The sequence below is a fragment of the Pantherophis guttatus genome, chromosome 15 (assembly GCF_059756535.1).
Source record: "Pantherophis guttatus breed Tessera chromosome 15, ASM5975653v1, whole genome shotgun sequence".
Classification (NCBI taxonomy): domain Eukaryota; kingdom Metazoa; phylum Chordata; class Lepidosauria; order Squamata; family Colubridae; genus Pantherophis; species Pantherophis guttatus.
The window spans coordinates 12,246,580-12,267,776 of record NC_142077.1 but is presented as its reverse complement, the minus strand read 5'-3'; the positions used below and the strand labels follow the sequence as shown (position 1 = coordinate 12,267,776).

The 21,197-nt window shown below is 45.7% G+C and overlaps 1 protein-coding gene across 6 annotated transcripts; it reads right to left on the bottom strand.

The window, feature by feature from the left end:
• Nucleotides 1-13,892: 13,892 nt before the first annotated feature.
• On the bottom strand, nt 13,893-18,912 carry LOC132710310 (vomeronasal type-2 receptor 26-like). Of its 6 annotated transcripts, none has more exons than XM_087879163.1 (4): nt 16,685-18,906; nt 15,959-16,197; nt 15,046-15,104; nt 13,893-14,779 (listed from the first exon to the last, which is right to left on the bottom strand). In XM_087879163.1, exons 1-4 carry the CDS (start codon nt 16,686-16,688, stop codon nt 14,749-14,751), a joined length of 333 nt encoding a protein of 110 aa, XP_087735289.1. In that variant the 5' UTR covers nt 16,689-18,906; the 3' UTR covers nt 13,893-14,748. The 6 variants fall into 6 exon arrangements, 5 of the variants coding, with proteins under 5 accessions (XP_087735289.1, XP_060542234.2, XP_060542227.2 ...); XM_060686251.2 differs by having other exon boundaries at nt 15,959-16,250; nt 16,685-16,756; XR_009621016.2 differs by having other exon boundaries at nt 15,046-15,150; nt 15,959-18,912.
• Between the last annotated feature and the right edge of the window lie 2,285 nt (nt 18,913-21,197).

Below are 21,197 nucleotides of genomic sequence, written 5' to 3'. Positions count from 1 at the left end.
GCTAAAGAACAGCTTGGTCAATAGTACTGAAGGCTCCCAAGTGGTCTATAGAAAGGAAACTATAAGGTTTCTACTCCCCATGTTCAATTCCCAGTGAAGGTCATGGACCCTGGAAACTGGGCTTAGTCCACATGAAATGGGTCCCAAATCTTTAGAAAAAAGAGGAAAGACCCCAAAATTTCTCCCACCTGGTTGAGCGACTTTAGCTGTGAAAGAGCATCTTGGTAGATAGTAAGTCTCTGTCTTTCCAAAGTCCCCATTCGAACTTCGATGGGATCCCCCTTGGGGAGAATCAACCAGCTCACAATTGCCAGATCTGCTGCTACATCTCCATTTTGATCCAAGTAGAGTTCTCTCTCAGAAATATTGCAATACTCATTCTTCTGCAGGAAAGGATGGAACTAGAAGGGGAACATCCAGGAAGTTTAAAATCTGAAAGCTTTTTTAAAAAATCCCATTTAGCCTTTACACATTTGAATCTTTTTTCTACAGCTGTCTAACATCAAAATATTCTTATTTAGAAAAATAGGTGTTACTACCTTCATAAATAAAACAAAAGTTCAGCAAATTGCTCAACCATATATTGGCAAAATATATATTAACAAAATATAATTGATGCAATTGGTGGGGGGACATTCTAGAGAAGATGATAAATAAAATGAATAATAGGAAAAAAGATTATTCATAAATGTCTGGAAAACATCAGGTTGATTATGAAAAATGGTTCACTTAGTGACCATTTCAAAGTTACAACGGCACTGAAAAAAGTGCCATGGTAGTTTTTCCCAGGATCATGGCAGCATCCCCAGGGTCTCCAGGTGATCAACATCTGAATTCTTGGCATCCACTTATGATGGTTGCAGAGTTTTAAGGTCACCTGATCTCCTTTTGTGACTTCTGACAAGTCAAAATCAATAGGGAAGCCGGATTCACTTAACAATCATGTTACTGACTTAACAACTGCAGTGATTCACTTAACAAGAAAAGGCAAGAAAGCTCATAAAATAGGGCAAAACTTACTTAATGACCGTCTTGCTTAGCAACAGAAATATTGAGCTCAGTTGTGGTCGTAAATCCCATTCTGCCTCTTCCAATAACTGGAAGAAGTTGCACAGAAGCTCCAGATCGCCTCCATGTTGCTCCAGATGGGGGGTGGGGGGTGGATGGGGCAATGAGCTCCGTCAGAAGAGAGGAGATTCTGGCCGAAGGAGAGGAAAAAGACCCTGAAAAGAGGAGCCATTTCAGAGCTGAGCCCTCAAAGCAGAGAAGTTCAGCCTCCCCTTCACTGAGGAGGCAAAGACTGAGCAGCCGTCAGTCAGAGAAGCTTTGACTGGGACTCCTGCATAGAGGAGGGGTTGGCCTTGATGGTCTCAGGGTGTCCTTTGAAGTTATAAAGGTAAAATTCAACTATGCTAATCACAAACCCATAAAGACAATAATATATTTAAAAATGAATGCATCCTTTTAAAATTAACTGTGTTTAGAACCAAAATCTATCTGTCGTGGGGCCTGGTGCTTAGAAGATGATGTCTCCAGCAATCAGATTGGCCCAACTGTTGACCTTCTGAAGCCCAATGTGGTTGAGAAGGTTCCCCTCCTTCTCCTTTGGGTTCCTTCTCTGAAGGATCTAAGATTGATGGATCCATATTGTTAGAAATAGGAAACCAGCAATAAAGCAAGGAAGGCAATCTGGTACCCTAAAGGAGCAAAAGTTTATCAATGCATCTGCAATTAGCACAGGGCTCCCCCCAAGGCTGTGTGCTCTCCCCACTTCTCTTCTCTCCGTATACCAATGACTGCATCTCTAAGGATCCATCTGTTAAACTACTGAAGTTCGCAGGTGACACAACAGTGATCGGCCTCATTCGAGACAATGATGAATCTGCATACAGACGGGAGGTTGAACAACTAGCCTCGTGGTGCGACCGGAACAATCTGGAACTGAAGACACTCAAAACCGTAGAAATGGTGGTAGACTTTAGGAGAAACCCTCCTATACTTCCACGTCTCACAATACTAGACAACACAGTATCCACAGTAGAGATCTTCAAATTTCTAGGTTCTACCATATCGCAAGATCTAAAATGGACACCCAACATCAAAAACGTCATCAAAAAAGCTCAACAAAGAATGTTCTTTCTGCACCAACTCAGAAAGCTCAAACTGCCCAAAGATCTGCTGATCCAGTTCTACAGAGGAATGATTGAATCTGTCATCTGCAGCTCTATAACTGTCTGGTTTGGCTCTGCAACCCAACAAGACAGACACCGACTTCAGAGGATAATTAGAACTGCAGCTTCAATTACAAAACAGTGTGTCAGTTGGTTACAAGTCTTTTGTGCATCTTCACCAAATTCATAGCTTAAAATTTACAGTTTACCTAAATTCTCATATCATTGACCTAGTGTGTGTGTGTGTATGTGTATGTGTATGTGTATGTGTATATATATATATGTTTTCTCAGGTTTTCGCGGGTGTTTGTATGTAGGTCTTTGGTTATTCGGGTCTTCTCCCACGTAAAATTGGAAGTGTCTTGGCGACATTTCGACGAAGTCTCATTCGTCATCTTCAGGCTGGTGTTCTCGGCTTCGTGCTTCCAGGAGCAATGTGAGATCGCAGCTGTCTCTTCCTTTTAACTGCTAGTGGGGGTGTGAGCTGATTGGATGGGGGGTTGGTTGTGCTCTGATTGGCTGGGGGTGTGTTCTGATTGGTTAGGGGCTTGGCTCTGCTCAGCTTAGTCTGAGTTGCAGGGGGATTTGAGCTGGTGAGCTGCGTTGTTGTTGTTTGGCTTCGTGTTTGTGGCCGTGCGAGCTCTTCATGGTGGGTGTCAGTCTGCTTCATGTATGGATTGGAGGGGTTTAAAGTGGCTAATGATGCAGCTGCGGTCTGGCTTCTGGTCCTTGGTCGTGGCTCATTATCAGTGTGGGTTTGAGTCTGCTTTCTGCGTGGATGTGTGGTGGTGACATCCTGTGTGGCTCTCGTGAGTGTGGGTCTGGTGTCATTCGTCGTGTTAGGGACTCGTTTGTCAATAAGGGCGGGTTTCCAAATGGCTGGTAGGCGGGAGGTATCGTCTCGTTTGTTCATGCTGTGTGGGCGTTTTTATATCTCGATGGCTTCTCTGATTATTCTGTTGTTAAAGTGTTAAGTTTTGGCGATAGTTCTGGTCTTTTTAAAGTCAATATCATGTCCTGTGGCTTTAAGGTGTTGGACCAGGGAAGAAGTTGGTTCCTCTTTTCTGACTGAGTTCTTGTGTTCTTCTATGCGTGCACTTATTCGTCTGTTGGTTTGTCCGATGTATGTGGTGGGGCAGGCGGTGCATGGGATTTCATATACTCCTTGATTTTCTAACTCAGTTTTGTCTTTGGGGTTCCTTAGGATGGTGGATATTTTTCGGTTTGTGCAGAATGCTGTCTTGATGTTATGTTTGTGGAGGATTTTGCTTATTCTGTCTGTGGTGCCTTTTATGTATGGGAGGAGGGCTTTGCCGTTTTCTTGTTCTCTGTCTTGGATTTTAGTGGGGGTTTCTTTTTGGATTAGGTTGGTGATCTTATTTCTTTGGAATCCATTGGATGTTAGTACGTTAGTGAGGGTGTGTAGTTCGGTTTTTAGGTGTTGTTCGTCAGCTAAGCGTTTTGTTCTGGAAATGAGTGTCTTGGCTACAGAATTGATCTGGGCAGGGTGGTGGTGTGAGAGTGCGTGCAGATAGCGGTTTGTGTGTGTTTTCTTCTGGTAGATAGTGTGTCCTAGGGAGCCATTGGATTTTCTGTAGACTAAGACATCCAGGAAGGGAAGTTGGTTGTTCGCTTGTGTTTCCATGGTGAACTGTATTTTGGGGTGTAGGCTGTTGAGGTGTGTGAGGAAGTTGTCCAGTTTTTCTTTCCCATGTGGCCAGATTATGAAGGTGTCGTCCACATATCTGAGCCAGAGTTTGGGTTTGTGATCGGATTTTTCTAGAGCTTGGGTTTCAAAGTATTCCATATAGAGGTTAGCAATGACAGGTGAGAGGGGTGATCCCATGGGTGCTCCTTCTGTTTGTTTGTATTTCTGTCCATTATAGATGAAGTATGTGTTGGATAGGCAGCTCACCAGCTCAAATCCCCCTGCAACTCAGACTAAGCTGAGCAGAGCCAAGCCCCTAACCAATCAGAACACACCCCCAGCCAATCAAAGCACAACCAACCCCCCATCCAATCAGCTCACACCCACATAACCAAAGACCTACATACATACATACATACATACATACATACATACATACATACATATTTGTTTTCTCAGGTTTTCGCGGGTGTTTGTATGTAGGTCTTTGGTTATTCGGGTCTTCTCCCACGTAAAATTGGAAGTGTCTTGGCGACGTTTTGACGAAGTCTCATTCGTCATCTTCAGGCTGGTGTTCTCGGCTTCGTGCTTCCAGGAGCAATGTGAGATCACAGCTGTCTCTTCCTTTTAACTGCTAGTTAAACTTTTAACTAGCAGTTAAAAGGAAGAGATCGGGTCTTCTCCCACGTAAAATTGGAAGTGTCTTGGCGACGTTTCGACGAAGTTCATTCGTCATCTTCAGGCTGGTGTTCTCGGCTTCGTGCTTCCAGGAGCAATTGCGCACATTGCTCCTGGAAGCACGAAGCCGAGAACACCAGCCTGAAGATGACGAATGAGACTTCGTCGAAACGTCGCCAAGACACTTCCAATTTTACGTGGGAGAAGACCCGAATAACCAAAGACCTACATATATATATATATATATATATATATATATATATATATATATATATATATATATATATAAAATTTGATTTATATGCCGCCCTTTTCCAGAGATTCAAGGTGGCTAATAATGCGCTAAGTATATATAGGTTATTATCCTCATTAATCATTTATTTGACTATGGCTATTTCTTCCCTCATTATTATTCAAAATATTCTAAGATTTGAGTTAATTTTCATTATAACATTCATTTCATCCTCCTAGATCTACCCAATAATAATACATCTTTATGTTATATTTCACATAATTCTACAATTCTTGTATTGTGAAGATCTCTACCATATTTCATTTCCATATTTTTTTTATCTAACCATTGATAAAATAGGTCCCATATCTTATAGTATTGTTTATCTTCTTGTTCTCTAATTTCAAATATCAATTTACTCATTTCAGCACCTTCCATTATTTTCTTAATAACTTCATCCTGTGTTGGTATTTTCTCATTTTTCCAATTTTTAGCAAATACAATTCTAGCCACTGTTAATACATTCACAATCAGATATCTCAACTCTCTATTATATATTTCAGGTACAATCCCCAATAAAAAAATATCTGGTTTAAAATCTATGTATATTTTTTTTTTTGTCATTTTTTCCAACCATGTGTGAATTTTAGCCAGTATCTTTTGGCTTCTACACATGTCCACCACATATGGTAATATGAACCTGGTATCTGATGACATTTCCAACATTTTTCAATTTTATTCTTGAACATTCTAGCTATTCTCGTCGGGGGTAGATGCCACCTGTAAAACATCTTCTACAAATTTTCTTTATATGCAGTTGACATTGTCATTTTGTAATTTTGCGACCATAATTTTTGCCATTTCTCTAACTCAATTCCATGTCCAAATTTTTTCCCCCAAGCAATCATTGTTTCTTTAACTTGTTCTTCTTCCAACTTGACCTCTAATAAATATCCATATAAATTTTTAATTACGTTTTCATCAGTACCTTTAAATTTTTTATCTAAATTAGTCAAATTATTGTAAAAACCTTCTGTCTCAAAATCTTTATTATATCTAGAATGTATTTGCAAATAGGAAAACCAATTCATCTTTATACCTTGTTCTTCTAATTCTTGCATAGATTTAAGTTCACCCTTTTCATTCAATAATTCACTATATCTAACAATTTGTTCCTTTCTAAATGTTATTGAATATGAGAATGCTTCAGTAGTGTGTAGATAGATATGTGTGTATCTATTTTGTGCAGGAAATTCAAATGTTCAGTGAATTCTGATTGGTTCATGGTTGCCTCTGAAAAGTATATAAAGAGGACTGTTGCCTGTGTTTCTTAGCTGAAGTCTCACCCTGAATTAAAGAGCTGTTGTCACTAGCTTGCTTGTGCCTCTCGTTATTCCCGCGCTTCAACATTGGCGACGAAGGTGGGATAGAGGCCACAAGAAGCAAATCAAAAAGAGCTCTGAGTTTCAGCCAGGGTGACTAGCGAACACGGAGACACGGCATGTCTGCCTACATTCCACCAAAACCCTTCGACCCGACCCGAGAAAAGTGGGGATCGTATCTGACCAGGTTCGAGTGCTCCCTGGAAGCTAGCGAGATGCAAGGGCTATCAGCAAACCGAAAACGAGCCCTGTTCTTAAGCCACTGCGGGCCAGACGTCTTCGAGATGGCCGAGTCCCTCTGTAAGCCAACCCCAGTCCAGACGGTCCCCTGGGACATCCTTCAAGCAAACCTGAGAGCCCACTACGCTCCAGTTCCTTCGAAATTCGTACAGCGCTACGAGCTCCGACAGCGTGTACAAAAAGAAGGAGAACTGGTCAGCGCATATGTGGCCGCACTTCGAAAAGCCGCAATGCATTGTGACTACAGAGACTTAGACAACACGCTACTTGAGTAATTGATTTGCGGCATTAGAGACACTTGGTTACAGAGGCGCCTCCTGGCCAAGCCAGACCTAACGCTAGCCGGCGCGCTGGACGAAGCCCGAGCACACGAAGCATCAACGAAGGCTTCTGAAGCGCTGCAGCGACCACTACCAAGCAAAGACGGCCCGAAAACAGCCCCCGTCCACAGAGAGGAGGCGCGAACCAGCACAGAGGAAGAGTTGGACGAGGACGTCTTCCATACCGAGAAGAAAAAGAGTGAGCAAAGCCACCGCCACGAGAACTGTCCTAGCTGTGGCGGGGATCACGAGAGACAATCATGTAAATACAGAGACGCAATTTGCAGGCGTTGCGATAGGAAAGGCCACCTAGCACAAGTTTGCAGAGCTCAATTTCCGCGTAGTCGCAAGCCACGTGACTACCGCAACCAACCAGAACCGGCTCGTTCAAAACAGCCAATCAAAGATGACGGCACGAGAAAATGGCACGAATCTCAAAAGCGAGAGACCTACAGCACGAGAATAGGCCAAGCCAGCACAACCGACAATGAGAAAGTCTACACGAAAGTAGAAATCGAAGGCAGACCATGCGAAATGGAAATTGACACCGGGTCTACACTGTCAATTATGTCCTGGACAACACTCAAAGCACTCCTGCCTAAGTTCCAGAAAGCCCAGCTGTCCCAACAGAAAGTTCACCTCCTCGACTACCAGGGAAACAGAGTTCCCGTAGAAGGCATGGGCACGTTCCGGGTCACCTACGGCGAGTTCCAGAAAGAGCTGCCCCTGACCATCGTAAGCAAGCCGCTACTGAGTCTCCTGGGCATGGCGTGGTTCCGAGCCCTTGGCATGGGCTTCAAGGGCGTTCACAGCATTGGTGGGCCATCCCTCAAAGAAATCAATCTTCACGAGTTTTGGGACGTTTTCGAAGAGACTCTAGGCAAGTACGTGGGGACCCCTATCTCTTTTAATTTAGACCCCAACGTAGCGCCAATCAGGCTAAAGGCAAGACTGGTTCCATTTGCTTTAAAGCCTAAAATTGATGCAGAGCTCGACAAGCTCATTAAGGAAGGGGTGTTAGTTCCCGTAGATCACGCCAAGTGGGAAACCCCAATAGTCACGCCAGTTAAATCGGACGGATCAATTAGAATTTGCGCTGACTATAAGTGTTTGATCAATAAGGCGTTGCAGCAGAGCGCCTATCCCATTCCGATCGTCCACCATCTACTACACTCCCTGGGGCCTGGCAAGCTATTCGCAAAACTAGACCTTGCGCAGGCGTACCAGCAGCTGCCAGTAGATGACGCTACGGCAGAATCGCAACCATAGTAACTCACAGAGGTGCCTTTAAATGCATTAGGCTACAGTTTGGGGTCAGCATCACCCCGGGGCTCTTTCAGAGTACAATGGAGCGCCTTCTACAAGGCCTCCCAGGAGTCGTCCCGTATTTCGACGATGTTCTAATTAGTGGCCAAGACGAGACTCAGTTAGGACATAGGGTTAGACAAGTCCTAACCAGATTCCGAGAAGTGGGACTCAAACTCAAACGAGCAAAATGCAAGATAGCGGTTCCATCAGTGGAATTCTTAAGCTACCGAATCGACGGCACTGGCATTCACCCCACAGGAAGCAAAGTCAGGGCCATCCAGAACGCACCCACCCCTAAATCGAAGCCCAAACTACAAGCCTTCTTGGGGCTGCTTAATTTTTACACCATGTTTTTGAAACACAAAGCCACCATTGTGGAGCCACTGCACAGGCTCCTTGGAAAAAACGTTCCCTGGGTGTGGGACAAACGAGAAGCGGCTGCATTCAACGCAGTAAAGAAACTTTTGTCTGAGGACAGTTTCCTCATCCAATACAATTCTGAACTACCTCTAGTGTTGGTGTGTGACGCTTCCCCCTTTGGCGTAGGTACGGTTTTAAGCCATAGACTGCCGAACGGGTTAGAGGCACCCATCGCCTATTACTCTCGCACTTTGTCCAGTGCTGAAAGGAACTATAGCCAGCTGGACAGGGAGGCATTAGCGGCTGTAGCTGGGGTCAAAAAATTTCATGAGTACTTGTTTGGCCGTACTTTTGAACTCATTACAGACCACCAGCCTCTTTTGGGACTTTTGGCTGGAGATAAACTGACCCCGGCTGCACTTTCTCCCCGGATGACCAGATGGTCCATATTCTTAGCCGCCTATTCCTACAAACTGCTCCACCGGCTGGGCAAGACTCTGGGACATGCTGACGCACTCAGCCGATGCCCCTTGCCCGAACTATTGGACAACCTGACTCCGGAGGCCCCAGTGCTACTCATAGACGTTGTATCCCCGGGCCCCATTTCTTCAAGCAAAGTGGCAAAGGTTTCTGCCAGGGACTCTGTCTTGCGCACTGTAATGGGCTGGGTGATGCGGGGTTGGCCTATTAAGGTGGACAATGGGGATTTTCAATTGTATTTTAACAAGAAAAATGAACTGTCAATGTTGGGGAGTTGCTTATTGTGGGGAGACAGGGTGGTCATTCCATCGCGGTTAAGGCACAGGGTCATAGAAATGCTGCATGAGGGACACCCTGGTATTGTTCGCATGAAAGGCCTAGCTCGTATGTGTGGTGGCCACATCTCGACCAAGACGTCACTGAGTGGATGGGGAAGTGCAGGCCCTGCCAGGAATCCCGCCCAGATCCTCCTATAGCTCCCGTTCGGGAATGGGAAAAACCAAAGGGACCGTGGGGGAGGATTCACATCGATTTCGCTGGCCCGTTCCATGGCCAGAACTTCTTAATCATTGTAGATGCATATTCTAAGTGGCTCGAGATTGCCTTAATGCTGTCTACCACTTCTGAGGCCGTAATCAAAGTTCTCAGAAAACTGTTTGCAACACACGGGTTACCGGACACCCTGGTTTCTGCCAATGGGCCCCAATTCACGGCAACTCAATTTGAGGGCTATCTAGCCGAGTTAGGCATAAGACATGCATTATCCGCTCCTTTTCATCCGGCTTCGAATGGCCTTGTAGAGAGATTTGTGAGAACGGCCAAAGAAGCTCTGTCCCAGCTCGATGCAGGGGACTGGCAGGCTAGAATAGATGAATTCTTAGCTGTACAGCACGCCACCCCGTGCCCAACCTCGGGCCGCAGCCCAGCCGAGCTCTTAATGGGCCGAAAGCTAAGGTGCATTCTCAATCGATTGCATCCCAATTACTCCCCCTATAACTTCAAGGGGGAAGGGGGAGGACTAAGGCAATTCCAAGTGGGAACACCAGTATTTGCAGAAACTACACCAACAGGCCCTTGTGGGTAGAGGGAACCATCGTAGGAATTACCGGTCCAAAGTCATACACAGTTGATATAGGGCATGGTAAAATTTGGAGGAGACATATAGATCAATTGCGTAAACGATTACAATACGAAAATCCAATTACTGTAAATCCTAACTATCAAAGTCTTCCGGACACAGCTACCTCAAGCCCGAGTAAGCCGGAATACTTATCTGGCAACCCAGAGTTCCAGCGCCGCCCCAGCGAGTCGACACTCCCAGCCGGGGATAGCCACACCTCCGGAGAAATCCAGGAGGTTCCATTGGCAGAGCCGGGAGAGACGGGAGGTCCCTCTGACCGGCTCAACGCCTCGCCAACAACTGAACTGTGCAGGACAACCAGGACTAAGACACGCCCTGGTCACCTGCGTGATTTTGTATGTAAATATGTAAATAGATAGGATAAGTGCCTTCTGGGAGTGGAGGGGTGTTATGTATGTATCTATTTTGTGCGGGAAATTCAAATGTACAGTGAATTCTGATTGGTTCATGGTTGCCTCTGAAAAGTATATAAAGAGGACTGTTGCCTGTGTTTCTTAGCTGAAGTCTCACCCTGAATTAAAGAGCTGTTATCACTAGCTTGCTTGTGCCTCTCGTTATTCCCGCGCTTCAACAATAACCAGACTGGAATTTTTAAATAATATTGTCTTTTGATCTTCTCCCAGTTTAATAGCATGGCCTCACGTATAAAATGTCTTCTAAAATACCCCTGCGTTTTGTTCCCTTGTACCATAAAAAAGCGTGCCATCCCAACAACAAATCATGTCCTTCTAAAGTCAATAATCTAGTATTTCTTAACATTATCCATTCCTTAATCCACATCAGACTTGTTGCTTGATAGTATAATTCCCAATTAGGCAGGCCAAATCCTCCTCGTATTCTAGCATCTTGCAACAATTTTAGTTTTATCCTCACTTTTTTGCCCTGCCAAATGTATATCAACACTATTTTATTTAAATCTTCAAAATACTCTTTCCCCAACTTAATTGGGATTGTCTGGAACAAATATAGGATCCTGGGTAATATATTCATCTTAATCGTTGATATTCTCCCTATTAGTGATAGTTGTAAATTTTCCCACTTTGCCAAGTCTGACACTATCCATTGTTTGAGTTTATTATAGTTGTTCTCTTTGAGTGTACTACATCTTGCTGTCAGGTATATCCCCAAGTACTTAACTTTATTTGTGACCTGCATCTTCAATACTTCCGCCAGTTCTTCTTTTTGTTTTATTGACATATTTTTGCCAAAATCTTCGTTTTGTCTTTATTTACTTTCAAACCTGCTACTTTTCCATATTCTCCTATCTCATCTATTTTGTAATTGAAGATGGTTTGTTTAAAAAAAAAAAATTCAAAAAAAAAATTAAAATTGCAGAAAAAACAATGGCTACCAACTTGCCTTCCATGGAGGACCTGTATACTGCAGGAGTCAAAAAGAGTTCTGTGAAAATATCTACAGACCCCTCACATCCTGGACATAAATTGTTTCAACTTCTACCCTCAAAATGAGGCTATAGAGCACTGCACATCAGAACAACTAGACACAAGGTCAGGTTTTTCCCAAACGCCATCACTCTGCTAAACAACTAATTCCCTCAACACTGTCAAACTATTTACTAAGTCTGCACTACTATTAATCTTCTCATCGTTCCCACCACCCATCTCCTCCCACTTATGACTGTATGACTGTAACTTTGTTGCTGGTATCATTATAATTTATATTGATATTGATTGTTTCCTGATTGCTTATTTGTACCCTATAGAATAGGTTTATTGGCCATGTGTGATTGGACACACAAGGAATTTATCTTGGTGCATAGGCTCTCAGTATACATAAAAAGAAAAGATACGTTCACCAAGAATCATAAGGTACAACACCTGGTTATAATTATAGTCATTAAGTGTTGTACCTTATGATTCTTGATGAACGTATCTTTTCTTTTATGTACACTGAGAGCAGGGGTGAAATGCTCCCGGTTCGGACCAGCTCGGGTGAGTAGGTAGCGATGGCGGCGGGCAGTTCGGAGAACCAGTAGCAAAAATATCTGCCTCTGCCCCCCGTGCCCAGCTGAGCCGCGCGATCATCAGAGCCTGAGCTAAGCTCTGAGGATCCAAGCTCTGATGATCCCAGCTGAGTTGCCTGCTAATCAGGCAACTCAGCTTGGATTGTCAGATCCATTTAAAAGAAAAAAAGCTTCTCCCCCCACCCAGCCTCCAGCTTGCTTACCTTAGCTGCTGATCGCAACGCCTGCCTGCCTTTGCATCCATTGCATCAGCAAGCAACTGAATCTCCCTGCCTGCAATCAAGCTTATCGGTGAGCAGCTCTATGTGCAACTTTAAGACTTGTGGACTTCAACTCCCAGCAAAGCTGGCTGAGGAATTCTGGGAGTTGAAGTCCACAAGTCTTAAAGTTGCCAAGGTTGGAGACCCCTGTTCTATTGGGTAAGTTTTTTCCCCCTTTGGGAGCTTTAAAAGAAATAGTTAATTGGGGTTTTTTTTAGTTGTTCTTTTTTTGGACCTAGCCATTTAAAGTTTAGGAAGTTTTAAATTTAGCTGCTTTTATATAAAAATAAAAATAAATTAAAATAAAATAATATTTGTGCAGCTTTTTGAGATTTAGTGTGTTTCTGTAGTGTTTCACTCTAACTACACAAACACACAAAATCTCACAAAGCTGTATGTGGAATTTTGTGTGTGTGAAGTGTGAAAGTTGTTTTTTGGGGCTTTTTGTGGCTGTGTGAGGTTCCTGCTTGTTGCAGGGGCCATTTTGGGTCTAGCACAGCTGCTTTAACATTGTGGGTGAGCCAGTTGTGTTGTGTTGTGTTGTTTGTGTGCAAAGTGTGAAAGTTGTTTTTTTGGGCTTTTTGTGGCTATGTGAGGTTCCTGCTTGTTGCAGGGGCCATTTTGGGTCTAGCACAGCTGCTTTAACATTGTGGGTGAGCCAGTTGTGTTGTGTTGTGTTGTGTTGTGTGTGTGCAAAGTGTGAAAGTTGTTTTTTTGGGCTTTTTGTGGCTATGTGAGGTTCCTGCTTGTTGCAGGGGCCATTTTGGGTCTAGCACAGCTGCTTTAACATTGTGGGTGAGCCAGTTGTGTTGTGTTGTGTTGTGTGTGTGTAAAGTGTGAAAGTTGTTTTTTGGGGCTTTTTGTGGCTATGTGAGGTTCCTGCTTGTTGCAGGGGCCATTTTGGGTCTAGCACAGCTGCTTTAACATTGTGGGTGAGCAGGTTGTGTTGTGTTGTGTTGTGTTGTGTTGTGTGTGTGCAAAGTGTGAAAGTTGTTTTTTTGGGCTTTTTGTGGCTATGTGAGGTTCCTGCTTGTTGCGGGGCCATTTTGGGTCTAGCACAGCTGCTTTTACATTGTGGGCGAGCCAGTTGTGTTGTGTTGTGTTGTGTTGTGTTTTGAAGGTTAAAAAAGGGCAAAGAAGTGACATTGACTTGGCCACGCCCACCCAGTCACCTTACCACCAAGCCCCGCCCACTAATTAAGCCACGGCCAAAGAACCGGTATCAAAAAAGTTTAGATTTCACCCGACTGAGAGCATATGCACCAAAGACAAATTCCTTGTGTGTCCAATCACACTTGGCCAACAAAAATTCTATTCTATTCAAATCCACCAGGTGGACCCGGATGAAAGCATGCAAGAGGTTTTATGCTCTTCCTCCCGTCACTCAAAACTGTCCTGCTTCCCCATTGGCTGGAGACTAGCAAGCTCTCGACCTATCTGGAGCTCCTGTTCAACAATATGGCCTTATTTTCCCCAGCAACCCACTGTCTCCATGGCCTGGTGTGATTCTGCATCACTAACTTTCCATTGTTCTTTTGCATAAATTGTTTATTTTTGAAATGTTTCTGTTAAGATATTGCTCAGAAAGCCCCCCCTTTTCTTTCTAGACTTTTCTGAACCACTTTGTTCACTCTAAGAACAATACCATTTTAACTAGTTTTTCAAAAAGTTCATTAACTTTCTAGTTCTTTATTTTATTTATTTATTATGCAGAAGTGGAAGCTGTAATGAAACATTATTTTAGAAGCAATACTTCATATCTGACAATATCAGAAGCCCATACCTGCCACGGCTGCCTTGGAGCCCCCAACCTCCCTTCGCCCTCCTTCCTTCCCCTCCTCCATCTGGAGGAATAAGCGGCATTCAAGGCCTGGACCAGAGTCTGAATCATACTGTACACAAGGGGATAATTTGGGAACTTTCTACTGTTCTCTTTCTCCTGGGTCTCCAGTGGGGCTTTCTGGGTGCATCTTCTGCGGCCTTTGACAGAAAAGACGTTCTTTGAAAGAGAACAGCGGAAATAATAATCTTGAAACTTTTCTTCCACAAAGAAAAGGGGTTCAAAGGCAGAATCCATTGGCCTTTCTTTTGCCAGATAACCAAAGTTCCAAATACTATGGATGTATTTGTAAAGTCTGTGCTTTATCAAAATTAATCTTCCCAAAGCTGTACAGATCCAGACTTTCCCTTCAGTGGATCCTGGCAAACGCATAAGTGTTAAATGGAAAGGCAGAATTCTCCCCAAAATGGTAACATTTTCTATGAAGTGAACAAAGACGTTGACTTGTCTCCACTTAGAGAGGGAATCCCTGAGGGCTGTTGTGTATCCAGTTGTTGAGAACAGTTGTGATATAACCACACAAATTCCATTCCTGACAAGCATAGGAATAAAAATCCTCATGAAATTCTCTCCCTTCTCTGTGTCTGAAGCAAAGAGGCCAATCAGGGTCCATCTGAAATGGAGGAGCAGTTCGACAATTGCTGGGTACTGGAATCCTTCTTTGGGGAGCATCTGGTGGAAAAAGGGGAATTTCCTTTTATCACTCAGAGCCTCTGAAACAAGGTTATTACTGATCTGAAAAAGCAATGAAGAAAGCTGTGTTACATTGAGGGTCAGATAAAGTCCAAAACTTTATTTTTTAATAAATTCAACTTGGTATTGATGAACAAATTAAATAGATTATTGTTGATTAGCAATTATGCCATATCAATAAACAGAATATTAAGCACAGTGTTAATGACACTGAATATAAAAACGAAGCACAAGAAACAAATTAAATAAAAAAGAATAAGAATAAAAAAACATATTTCTTTATCACAACTTATTGCAATCAGACCCACATGTCTATGGAGATTCTCAGTCGTCCAGGTTCTTCAGCTCTGGATGAGAAGCAAAAGGTCTTCAAAGAAAAACCAGAAAGTCCAGTTACCTCTTGAAAAAAGCACCTTTGGGACAATCAGATCCAGATGTGCAGGTGTCAAGTGAGCATTTCGTTCCAATAAAGAGCCGTATTATATCTTTAATTCTGACTGAACAGCAAAAGTGTTGCTTTAACACAAGTTTCCCAATAGGTTGTTTGTCTAATGTGCAGCCCAAGACTCTCATCTCTCTCTCTCTTATGCAGTTGACATTCAATATTCCAGACTCTTGGTGAAGCAATATTTGTTTGTTTATTTATATACCACCTTGATTATTTTTGGGCTTTTCTCTAGTTACACAAGAGAGAGGGAGACCAGAGCTCCCAATATAATTTGTCAGTTGCATAATCCAAGAGGGCTTTATTTGAAATTCTGCATCTTCTAACCCAGAGAACTTGGGGACTCTGTCAAGTTCCAGAGATTTAATTGTACACTAAGAAATTCATTATTGAACGTATTACTGAAATAAATGAACTTTTGCATGATATTCTAATTTTTCGAGTTTCACCTGTATATAGGTGCTACTATTGCCAGCTTGAATACAACTGCATATGTCAGGCATTATGTCTATGTGAAAATCAACATGCCAATAGTTTATCCACAAATAGGATATTTTTTGAATAGCTGAATAGCTGGGAGAAAATCCTCTTCAATGACCTTATTGCTTTTCAGGCCTTGTATGAGAAATTTGAACAAGAACATAAGAGAAAAAAACATAACTGACATGTTTGCTAATATGAAGAAAAGCAACTCTTTAATTCCATGGAGAAGATATGGTTAGATCTATTGCTCATCCACCATTCACTTTTCCAGATAGAGAAAAACACACACAAACCTGTGGGACTTTGTAAGGTGCTGCTAATGTTGATGCCTGGATGGAGATGTCCCTGTCAGCTGCATCAAGAAGAGCCAGGAGGTTCTCCTTCCTTCCACAGCCGTAGTTGGGGACATTGGCTTCTCCAGTGGAGAGCATGTCCAGCAAGGCATCTGAAGTGTGTAAAGTATTCAAATAGTTGTCATGGATGTTGTAGCCCAGTGTGAGATTGTGCAGGAGCTGGGAGTTCTTGGTGACCCCTTGAATGTTGAAAATGAATAGTAGGGTGTATATAAAACTAGAAGAAAACGTACTGTAGAAAAATGTTCAAGTTATTATCAACAGTAACAACAAACTTTTTAAAAGAATTTATTCCTTTTTGCCTCCATAAACCTACTGAGTCTTAAGCCAATATTGATCCAAAACCAATAATCAGTTATAGAAACATGGGAATGGGCTGGGCAGAGGCAACTACAACTGTTTCAGTCCCTCCTTTAAACAAAATGAATTCAACTGATGAACTCAGGAGTGAACGGGGAGAGGAAAATAATCTGCATTGCCTTCAGGTTTTTTAACCCCATCTTTGGATTTGAGTCTTTTCTACAAAATAAAAAAAGAGGCAAATTATAGAAATCAAAATCATTCAGGAAATTAGACAAGTCCTATAATATAAAAGTAAGTGAAATAAGACAAAAAAAAAGGAGAGTGTTAGGAGGGGATGCAGCTCCATCACCCTGAATGACTTACGCATAAGAAAGTATAGAAGGAGCACTGTGGAAAGGCAACATTATAGGTGATAATTGTGTTTCAGTTAAAACTATACCAAGGAGATGGTCTCCTGGTCTGTAAAAGCTCAATGGTGTATTTTCATCCTGGTGGTCCAAACTCAGCAGGCATTTCCTTCCAAGCTTCCCAGAGACTGGATGGGACACCAGCAGCATCAGAAGCAGAAGCAGGAGGTCCATAATTCATGGAGCTTTATTAATCTTCTTCCTGTTTCTAACACCCACAGCAGGAACAGTTGGAACAATTCAAAACACTCTCAGAAGATTGAAATGCCAGCGACTTTCCTGATATAAACAGAGAAACACTCAGCTTCACCTGGAAAGGAGAGAAAGGTACAATCAAGAGCACAGATCCTGCCTGTCCCAAAACTTGTTCCCACAGAGCTTGACAAATTTATGCTTTTCTGATACAAGATTCTTTGCTTATGGCTTCAATCTGCTCTCTCTATCACAGGTATGGATATCTCCAAGGCCCAGATAATCATTATTAATTACAGGGAGAAGCAACTTCTCCTCTTGGGATCCTGAACTTCTTCTGGGCTCCAGGTGCAGAGGAGAGGATGGAGAAAAGCTTGTTTGTGAAAAGCCACAACTACACTCCTGGGGTCAATTCCTGTCGTGGTTGTGGTCCTTCCAGTCAGGACATGTCAGGAAAGTGATGCTGGAGAAAGATAGTTCAATAACAAGGGAATTGACCTCTGCTGTCCTTCAACCGGGTCTCTTGTCTCCAGGGACTTGCAGGGGAAGGTCACCCAGAAGTTTGGAGTTTGGTGCCACTCTAGATTGGTGACCCTTAACTCTTGTGCTGCCTTTCTTCTTAATGCCAAGGAAGCAATCAGTCCCCTTGGATTCTGCCTAAGGTGAAGAGTGGGGCCTCTTTGGGCTTTTCTTTTATATCAGAACTTCATAAATTGGAGCTGATTTTAAAAAGGGGGACCCCTCTGACTTTCCCATCTCTGAGGCTGTGGGGTGAAGCCCCCTTCCCTAAAAAGCCTCCGAGTGCTTTGAAGCTGCTCTTGGGGCACCTGAGTCCCTGGTTCATTGGGATCCATTGTTGACGGATTGTGTCTCTTCTCTGGATGAGGAAGATGGAGACATCCCCCTTTGCCCAGAAGGGAGAACTGGGGAGGGGGCTAATCTGAAGGGAGAGGAGGGTCCCCATCCCAGGTTCTCCTCTCAGGGCCTGGCTAGGAGGTCCTGGGGGGCTCTGGGTGGAAGGCCAGGCGGAGGCCTGGGAAGGGGCTCCTCTCCTCCCGGAGGGTCTCTGCCGGGTCTCCCTGGAGCCTGGAGGGGCCCAGAGGGGAGGGGGCCAGAGAGAGACCGGGGCCCAGGAGAGGCCCAGGAGAGGGGGGCAGGGGCGGCTGGGGCCGCTTTCCTCTCAGGGAGGCCGGGGGGACCTTTCCCCACACTGGGCGGAGGAGAGTCTGGGCTGAAGAGGAGCCTCGCAGGAGGAAGAGCCTCTCCGGCTTCTCTCCCATGGTCTCCATCCAGGCTCCCACCTTCCTCCCCCCCAGATCCAGAGGCTTCGGGGCCCCCAAAGAGCTTCCGGGGCCGATCGGCCAGCAGGTCCCCCCTGAGGAGAGAAGCCAGGATGGAGGCTCTGAGGGGGGAAGGGAGGCCTGGCCCTTCCTCTCCCCTCGGCTCCCCCGGCTTTGCCTCGGCCTCTGCCCAGCCACGGAACCAGAAGGAAGAAGGTGGAGGCTTTAGATCCTCTGCTGATGGAGGAGGAAAAGAAATATATATATGTATATATGTTAAAAAAGAGGGAAAAATCCTTCATTCCCTGGTTGCCCCCCAGTGTCCCATATCCCCCTCCTGCCCCCGTGAAGTCAGGGAAAAGGGGACGGGGGGGGTTGGGCCTCCCCCCCTTGGGGGCCCTTCAGTGGAGGTCATCTGTCCGAGTGTCCAGTGCAGGGCCTCCCAGGGCAGGTGGCTCAACCTCAGCAAAGGCCTCTGGACTTCAACTCCCAGAATCCCCTGTCCAGCACTCGGGGTCCTCTTTCCACGCTTTAGCTGTCCCTCACACTGCCTGTAAGGGGAAGCCTGCAGTCCGCCCTTTCATTCCCAGCTGGCCCCCACAGGCAGCGAGCAGGACAGCTAAAGCAGGCAAAGACCCCGCAGCCTCCTCCATTTTGTGGCCTCTTTTTTCCAGAGGGGATTCTCCCTCCCTCCATTTTGAGGGGAGAAAAAAGCTGAGGGGAGATTTTCTCTCCTCTCCAGCCAGGAGTCGGGAAGGTTCCCCAAAGTGGGGGAGGGAGGTTGGGGGGAGGGGAGATTGGCAGCCCCTCCCGGTTCTTTCGGGGGAGTCCCAGAGGATCCCAGGGCCGGAGGGACCCCCAGAGGTCATCCAGCCGGACCCTGGCCCAAGCAGGAGCCCCTCCACCCTCCTGGAGGTTTCCCTCCGGGGCCTCCGAGCTGCCTGTGGGCCCTGGCTGTATTTCAGAGGCTGAGGCCTTTCACGAGGAGAGTCTCTGCTCCCCATGGAAGCCCTCAGAGCCCTCAGAGGAGAGAAAGTTTAGGCCTGGATGGCCTTGAAGTAGTCCGCTTCCCTCCCAACCTCCCTCCCTCCCTCAGCTTAGTTAGTGCAGAAGATCCTCTCCTCCCATAAGGCCCTGCCTGTTCCTGCCCCCTTTGCCTCCCCTCTCGACTTCAGTCCTTAGAATAGGAAAAGTCTGGAAGTCTCTCCCCTTCGACCCTCCACTGCCTCCACTGGACCCCCCACCCGCTTCTCCAGAGGTCCCTAAGGTCCCCCAGCCCCCCTCCCCCTCCCCTTCCTCCTCCCCCTTCCCTTCCCTCTCCCCCTCCCTCCCCTCCCCCTCCCTTTCCCCCTCCCTCCTCTCCTCCTTCCCCTCCCTTCCCCTTCCCCCTCCCCCTCCCTCTCCCCCTCCCCTTCCCTCTCCCCCTCCCTCCCCTCCTCCTGCCCCTGCCCCTCCCTCCTCTCCTCCTTCCCCTTCCCTCCCCCTCCCCTTCCCTCTCCCTCCCTTTCCCCCTCCCTCCTCTCCTCCTTCCCCTCCCTTCCCCTTCCCCCTTCCCCCTCCCCCTCCCACCCCCTCCCCTTCCCTCCTCCTGCCCCTGCCCCTCCCTCCTCTCCTCCTTCCCCTTCCCTCCCCCTCCCTCTCCCCCTCCCCTTCCCTCTCCCCCTCCCTCCCCTCCCCCTCCCTTTCCCCCTCCCTCCTCTCCTCCTTCCCCTCCCTTCCCCTTCCCCCTCCCCCTCCCTCTCCCCCTCCCCTTCCCTCTCCCCCTCCCTCCCCTCCTCCCGCCCCTGCCCCTCCCTCCTCTCCTCCTTCCCCTTCCCTCCCCCTCCCCTCTCCCTCCCCTTCCCTCTCCCCCTCCCTCCCCTCCCCCTCCCTCCTCTCCTCCTTCCCCTCCCTTCCCCTTCTCCCTCCCCCTCCAACCGTCCCCCCTTTTCTTCTATGTACCCTGAGAGCTTCTGCACCAAAGACAAATTCCTTTGTCTCCAATCACACTTGGCCAATAAATAATTCTATTCCTATTCCTATTCCTATTTCTTATTCTATTCTATCCTATCCTATTTGTACTCATGTCATGTGTTTATGGCTACGTTTTGCTATTTATTTCCATTTATTTTGGCCATTTTATAATGTCCATGTCTATGTTTATACTGATACTTGTTTCCTTGTACTTGCTGACAAATTAAATAAATAAATAAAAAATAAACAAACAAACAAATAAACAAACAAATAAGCGAAGGGGGGTTGGCTTGATGTGTGAACCGGATCAGAGTTTGGCATTCAGGGAAAAGAGGTGGGATAGTGGCAGAGGGACAGAGAGGCGTCTTTAGGGATGGGGGTGGTTGGGTTTCAGTGATTTCCCACAATTTCTGGACAAACCTTGATAAGAGACTTGCAGAGCTTTGTGGTTGTGTGTTCAGAGGATGGAATTGGTGACTTTGTATCAGCCGGATCTCCAGCCTGGGATTCTCCTTGGATGCATGCTTGCTATCAGCTGCCATAGTAATGGGGAGGGGGGGTATTTTGGCATTTGGGTTGGGGGGCTGAGCTGGTGAGATGGAGACCCATCTGAACTAAAAGGGAGGTTTGCTCTCATGAATGACTGAGCTGCTGAGTGGAGTTGTTTACACCCAGTCAAGGCCAACCGTCCTAGAACTCCAGGTGGACAAAAACACCTGAAGATGGGCCCCACACGACACTATGTGGGACGGGGATTGGACTTTCAGCCTGGGTCCCTGGTGGGGGGGAGGGATGGGATTTGGGGAAATTTTCAACATGTAACTTTCACGCCTTTTGAATCAGATCTTGCCTTGCTTTTGCCGCTACCATCTCAAACTCAGTAAAAGGACCTCTTCTCTACCTTAATGGAGTCGGGGGGGGGGGTTCTTTCTCGGGTTTTGAACGGAGGCAGGCCTGACACTTTGATCCCCCTCCTCCCACTTGGAGCCCCAGAGATGGCTCTGGATGCTGGTTTCCAGTGTTCCCAGTGAGGCCGTGGCTCAG

Excerpts from the sequence above, each read along its gene's own strand:
- LOC132710310 (XM_060686239.2), bottom strand. The coding sequence starts at position 16,725 with ATGTTGCCTTTCCACAGTGCTCCTTCTATACTTTCTTATGC. Across the intron at positions 16,251-16,684 it reads CCTTCTATACTTTCTTATGC|TACGTTTTCTTCTAGTTTTA; the intron begins GTAAGTCATTCA and ends ATTTTTCTACAG. Across the intron at positions 14,780-15,958 it reads CACCTTACAAAGTCCCACAG|ATCAGTAATAACCTTGTTTC; the intron begins GTTTGTGTGTGT and ends TTGCTTTTTCAG.